The 7,021-nt window shown below is 34.3% G+C and overlaps 1 protein-coding gene across 1 annotated transcript; it reads left to right on the top strand.

Annotated features, from left to right (window-relative positions):
* The first annotated feature begins 48 nt into the window (after positions 1 to 48).
* LOC149734879 (IQ motif and ubiquitin-like domain-containing protein) lies at positions 49 to 7,000 on the top strand. Its single transcript, XM_089879665.1, has 15 exons — positions 49 to 231; positions 410 to 490; positions 913 to 1,098; positions 1,359 to 1,493; positions 1,785 to 1,952; positions 2,312 to 2,487; positions 2,546 to 2,701; positions 3,035 to 3,245; positions 3,545 to 3,720; positions 3,933 to 4,103; positions 4,474 to 4,650; positions 4,812 to 4,933; positions 5,328 to 5,454; positions 5,875 to 6,060; positions 6,579 to 7,000. The coding sequence occupies exons 1-15, from the start codon at positions 177 to 179 to the stop codon at positions 6,747 to 6,749; spliced, it is 2,298 nt and encodes a 765-aa protein (XP_089735791.1). The 5' UTR covers positions 49 to 176; the 3' UTR covers positions 6,750 to 7,000.
* The last annotated feature ends 21 nt before the right edge of the window (positions 7,001 to 7,021 follow it).

The following is a 7,021-nucleotide window of genomic DNA, read 5'->3' as shown; positions in this document are numbered from 1 at the left end:
TACTATCTGAAGAGCAGTGATAAAATTTAATGACTAAATTCAAATTTTAAACCTGTTTTTAGCAGTGTAAATGTCCCTTATTATTTTGCAGCAGTTTTACAAATGTAAACCTGTAAAGTTTGTAAATCTACACTGAATACACGTTTATTTAATGGAATTTAAGCTTTTCTGATATAATGGCCGACGAACAACCACCAGTAACAGAACCTGAAAAGGAAAATGTAACAAACAGTAAGTAGAACTAATATTTATAACCCTTCACACAATTCTACTTTATAAACTGACAGTATAGTTAATTGACTAATTGTTGCTCAAAACATTTTCAGCTCTGCTTTTAAACCTTTAATCTTTGCTGTAAAATCCTGTAGCATAATCTAGAGTATTTATATTTTAAATTTTGCATTCAAAGTCCCAACTGCTGGAGAATCAACAGAAGTTAGTAATGAAAATGAGGCTGAACCGCAAACGGCACAACCAGTTGAAGCTTCAGGTAAAAACTTATATATATATACTAGGTTGCATATTATGGCAGTTCCTGCCAAGATCTCAAAACACTTTTTTATTATATATATATTTTTTTATTATATATATTTATTATATATATTTTTATTATATATACTATTTTCACTATATACCTTAAAATTTTAAAAATCCTGTAAAATATTATGACCTACAAAGTTAGACACTTGGCAACCTGTAATCGGGCACAAGGTATATGAAACAAGACACTTGAATAAATGAAATTTATTTTTACTCTTTGGTTATAATAATGAAAAGCAAGAGGGTTTACAAAAGCGAAAAAACGGTAGTAACGGTAAAACAACAGTTGATAAAACAGAAAAATAAAAAATGTTTTGGATAAAAGGCTTGACAGTGACACAAACATAAATGTAAAAACCAGATTTTTAACAGATAATGCACCAGTTGAACAACAACGCACAGTGGAGCCAGAGCCAAATGAACCAAGTGTAACAGAGGATGCAACAACAGAAAGGTCAGATTTCCCCGCCACAGCTCCGCAAGAATCGGAGCCTACTGCTACTGAGGCGTCAAAGGCCGAGAATGAAGTAACAGAAGAAAAAGAACCAACTGTGACAGGTGAAAAAAAAATCTGAAACAAAGTTAAAAAATCAAAATTGATAAGTTGGTATGAATATATAAGCAAAATATTGAAACAGAACCTATTTTTAATTTAAGAAAAAGTACTGTATAAAACCTAAAAAACACGCAAATTTGTCAATATTTTGAATTTTTTGGTGAATAAATTTATCAAAAATTGATTGAAAATCATAACCTGTAGAAAATTTTTATTTTTTTTTTAGTCTGAATCTATAGATACGATACCATTTTATTTACAGTAAAGTTCCAACTTGTCCCAAGCAAAGAAGTTATAACAGTAGCCACCCCACTTAATGTAACAATACAACAACTCAGCATGCAACTATCAAGTGATGTAAAAGTCCCAGCTTCCCTTTTGCATTTCTCATATGAAGGTAACTCTTTACGCACAGTTTTCTTCCAATTAGATTATTATTTAATTAAACGGTTTATTACTTATAGTGTTTCTAGCCTTTTTTGTTTTAATCGTAAGCATGTAATAAAGACTTTCGTTTTACCATTACTAGCCATATTTTTACCTTGTTTTGGTAATATTTTATTCAACATGATCATTTTTTCTTGGCAGTGTGTGTGATGACTGTACAGCTGTCATAACTTTACCGCATGTAGCCTCATTAACCTAAGAATTTGGATCAAACTAAAAAGAAATAAATTTTCCATTATAGGCAAGTCAGTTGACCCTGAAACCACATTAAAAGACTTGGGAGTTGCTCCAACTGGTACAATCCAGTTAGATGTGACCTCAAGTGACCCTGTGACATCACCACTTAAAACCACTGGTGCTAGAGAGCAACTTGGGTCATCTGATGTAATAACAGTCAGACTTATTAAAGGTAAGTATTGTGTGGTTTATTATTTACACAACATTTCCAACTGGCGTGTATTGCAGTAGTTAACAGGCCTGCCTCTAGCCCAGAGGTAATGGGTTCAAGGCTCTTTACTGCTACCATTGAGATTGTGTGTCCTTGGGTAAGATACTTAATAGCAAATGCTCAAACCCAATGGTCACTATTGGTTTGTCCGAATTATCAGCCATTAATAAAATCAAAAATCCCAAATAACAAACACCCACAAAGTTATATATGTGGAAACGGATAAGCAGACACAAGTTGTATGAAACAGATCACCAGCATCACAATGACTGACAGAGAATAATAACTTATATTCACCAATTCCTCTTACATTTTTACAGAAAACAATGAATACGAAGACGTAGTGGTTGAAATAGAACGTGCAGTAAAACGTAAACCTTTTCTTGGAGGGTTCCGCCATAAAATATCTGGAGTAGAATACCATCATGCTAATGCACAGACACAAGCAAAGACAAGACCTCCAAGTGGGACTGAAAAGTTTACCAGAGATTGCCAGGTAAGGATGTAAACAAATGAATGTAACTTGTTTGATTCTTACACAAACATTTTCACAGACGGTGTTTGAACGGAACCGAACAAGTCAAACCACGAACACAACTTCGACCCAGATGACAAAAGTTGGTTGTTATGTTTCAACAGAGCAAGACAAACTGTTGGCACCTGGAAAATATACAACTTATCAAGAGTATTTTGCAAGGAGACTAAAAGCTGTAAGTTAATATAGTTTAATTTTACTCTGCTTGTTTTTTGTTATTTTTCACCTGTTTATAAATGTAAAATGTTGTTATGTTATGGGTAAGAGGTATAAGACTTACAAACATGTGTCTTGTGTATAGGTAGACGCCCATGTTATAACTTGACTGTAATCATGATGTGTATACATGCGCTATGTTTGTCTGGTAACAGTGAGCATGAGATATATGTACAAATATATTCAATTATTTCATATAGGGTAATAAGCCAAATCTGGCTAAATCCCAGATCCTTGGCAAGGACCTTACCGACATAGAATAGAATCCTTCATTTTAAAATGATTTTTTTAGGTCATAGTTTTGCAATCTTATTTCCGGAGATGGCAAGCCAGGAGTCTCGTTAGGGAGTTGAAGCTGGATCGAGACAGGAGGATAGAGTGGGAAAAAGAGGAGGAAATAAGAAAAAGAAGAGAAAAGGAGGAACGGATAAAGAAAGAGTTTGAGAGAAGAATGAAACCAAAAACAAAAGAAGATTTTGACCTTCTGTATGCTGCCCTTGAAAGTGGGTTATTGGTTTAGATTTAAACTTTTGGTTGAAGTATTATTTTTTACAATCTTTTGATGTTTTTCATACCTAAAGTCTGTTAACCAATATGGTGACATACTTAAATGGAATGACTACTAGAAAATAAATTTTGTTCGTGTACTGTAAACTAGAAACTCGTAAGCAGGCACTAGGTGTATAAAACATAACACCTATGTTATAACGGCTGTCTGTACCTGCCATTCAAGAAAAAACAAGTTACATTTTTTTTAATAAAACTAATCTTAACACTAATATATTACCTTGCTAATTCATAGAATGGAGATTGGAAGAGCTTGGGCACATCAATGAGGAATTGGAAGGTCCTGAGAGAAAGGCAGCTTTATGTGCGTTGTTAGAACAAGAAACGCAGCTCATAACTTCTATAGGAAGGCATGAGCTTGATGCTGCAAAGAATAATAAAGAAAAACGGATTCAAAAGTTCCTGGATAAGGTAGGGTAGTGTTTTTGTTAGAATAGAATATATTTTTCATGAATTTTTTCGCTTACCCTCATAAAAGTTACATACGTGGTAACTCCAAAGTGGATACAAGCTGCATGCAACAGAACATCTGTGTTATAATGCCCATCATTGCCCTGCCAGGCAAGGATAAATAAGATTCATTCATTCAAAATATAATTGGGAAATACTGTTCTTATCCACAGGCTGCAGCCCCTAAACGATGGAAAGCATACGACGGTCGTTACACCGAGATGGACACACAATATACTATACGTGCCAAGGAAATGAGAGATATATACAACAGTATTAACATGAAGTATCTCACACAAGATGAACGCCTGGATGTTCTACTGACACTCAAACATACTGTAAAGGTAATATCTTATAGTTAGTAAAGGTACTTATTATATTTGGTGCAAAAGCGGTTTTTTCTCAAAATTTTCTATTTTTTCTATTTTTAACCTAGCTAGAATACGTTCTTTCTATTTTCTTGTAACTTTTTTTATACCTATTTTTCGTTTAGTCTTAGTGTTTTCTTTCGTTTTAAACTTTTTGTAGCTCTCTACATTATTGTTTTCCATTTCATTCTTTAAAAACCTTTTTCCATCTCTCTCTTTCTTATTGTTTTTATTTTTCTCTTCTCTCTCCCCAGTCTCTTTTTCCCCCTCTCTCTCTCTTTTAAGTTTTACCTTCTTCTCTCTCTCCACCAATCTCATATTACCTTCTTCTCCTTCTCTCTTCCAGGAGCATGATTGCAAACTGACAAGAGAAATCATAGAACTGATCGACCGAGAAGCGGATTTACTAATGCGAGGAGTAGTGGAAGCAAACTTGGAAGGATTGAGGAAGAGGATCGCAACTCTCTTCCTCCAGTATTGCAAGAATCCTCTCTTTAATCCGGAAGCCGCAAGATTGCTAAAGGTTATTTATATATTTGTGCACGAGGTGTATGAATACAGTAAATACACCATGTGTGTCTGGCGTATAAGAAGACACCCATGTTATGACAGTGAGCATAAGATAATCAATAAACACCGACCTGTTATACCTTGAAACATAAAACATCAATTTCCCCCCAAAAGGTTCCACAAGACCCCAGTACACTGAGGAAAGATATTTACTTCTGTCCAAGTGCCAACCAATATCTCCCATCAACTGAGTTTAAAATACAAGCAAACTCAAGATCGGTCGGAAAATGCAGAAAGTAAGTTATCAACAATTTCTTACTGATTTTCATATTTTTACAATTGATTTTATTTATATCTAATATATTTTTTTTTATTTAAAACATTTAAATCTTTTTTGCTAGCATACAAAATTTTTCCCATGCTATTACATTTAAATATATAAACATGTTATAACGTCTATTGTTGCTTACCATACAAGCTTAAAAAAGTTACGTTAATTCAAAAAAACAAAACAGTCATATTGTACCAAAAAGCCAATAGATGCACTAAAAAAATTGTATAAACATCTTTTAATGAATATCATTGCCCCGCCATACAATGCTAAAACTTACATTCATTCATTAAAAACCCAAACAATTACATTATGATTAGGACCTAAACGCTAACTAAGACACCTAAATATTCCTACAGAGTTCAACAACTGGACAATGCAGCTCGTACTAGACAGGATTATTCTCACTACAGAATCATGTTGCGTGATTTACGACGCACCGAGGAAGGATATGCTGATAATAGTCAGATTGCTTATCTTATACAGGTATGTGTGTCTAATGTAGTCAAAGGTTTACCCGTTGGGCATGAGGTATGTATACCATGTGTCTCTAATAGATAAGAAAGTCACCTATGTTATAACTGGACAGTGAGCATGAGGTGTATGAATACATTATGTGTTAATGGTGTATAAGAAGACACCCATGTTATAACTCTGCAGTGAGCATGAGGTGTATGAATACACCATGTATGTCTGGTGTATAAGAAGACACCCATGTTATAACTTGGCAGTAAGCATGAGGTGTATGAATACCACATGTATGTCTGGTGTATAAGAAGACACCCATGTTATAACTCTGCAGTGAGCATGAGGTGTATGAATACCACATGTGTGTTTGGTGTCTGATGTAATACTTAACAGAGCAAGTTTCACCAATACATTATTTTATTTCTCCTAAAACTTCAGGAAAAAGATCTCCAATACCTTGTTGAGAACATATGGGGATCACAGAGCATCCTAAGTGCGTGGGATGACTTATATGACCTTATGCTTGTAAGATGGGATAAAGATGAAGAATGGTCCCCTTGGAATTGCATCTTGCTCACTAAAGATGAAGCCACAGCTCATTCAAGGCTTGATCATCTGAATGAGGTAAAAAAATTGTGTTAGTTTATTATGGAGGGCATGGAAATGTAATGGATGAATAAACTTGGTTAATCCTCGCGTGGCCGGGAAACAACAGTGGTTATAGCATGGGTGTTTTGTTTCATACACCTCTTGCCCGATTATGAGTTACCACTTATGTAACTTTGTGGGTGATTATTGTTTTTCTGTGTTGCCACAATTTAGACTACCCATTAGTAATAAGAGTTGTATGAAACATAACACCTGTGTTATAACAACTGTCGTTGCCACGCAAAGATACTTTGTGGGTGATTATTGTTTTTCTGTGTTGCCACAATTTAGACTACCCATTAGTAATAAGAGTTGTATGAAACATAACACCTGTGTTATAACAACTGTCGTTGCCACGCAAAGATAAAGAAGATACATTCATATATTCATGTCTGTAAAATAGAATACCTGTGTTAAAACAACTGTCATTGTTCTGCCACAAAAGGATGAACATAATAAATTCATTTATTTTAAACACTCACTTTGATTTCCAGGCATACGGGCAAGTTTTCATCCTGAAGGTGCAAAATAAACACACACTGGCTCGCATTTACTTCAGTAGACTACCTGGTATGTCTGAGCAGTTGAGACGGAAGGTCACAGGGTCACAGAGGCTTCCTGGTCCGGGAGAAGTGAGGGGGAAAAACGCATTAAGTGCTTTTTAAACATCTTTTTTTAAACTTTTTTTGTTAAATTTCCATTATTTTTGGGGGTCGTATTTTGGAAATTTTTCGTAATTTTTTAAGCACTTTGAAATTTTTGTTACATTTAGTGCTTCTGTCCAGTAGTTTTTAATATTTATTTTTTAACAGGAATTATAGAAATTTACCATTGATTTTCATGTTGTTTATTTTATGCTGTGATGTAAATTTTGAGTTTTTCGTGAATAAATGGTGCAGACTTGTGTTTTATATAACATGGATTATTCTATATATTC

The sequence above is a fragment of the Ciona robusta genome, chromosome 6 (assembly GCF_009617815.1).
Source record: "Ciona robusta chromosome 6, ASM961781v2".
Lineage (NCBI taxonomy): Eukaryota > Metazoa > Chordata > Ascidiacea > Phlebobranchia > Cionidae > Ciona > Ciona robusta.
Note: the sequence above shows the minus strand (reverse complement) of the source record. Positions and strands in the feature narration are given on the sequence as shown.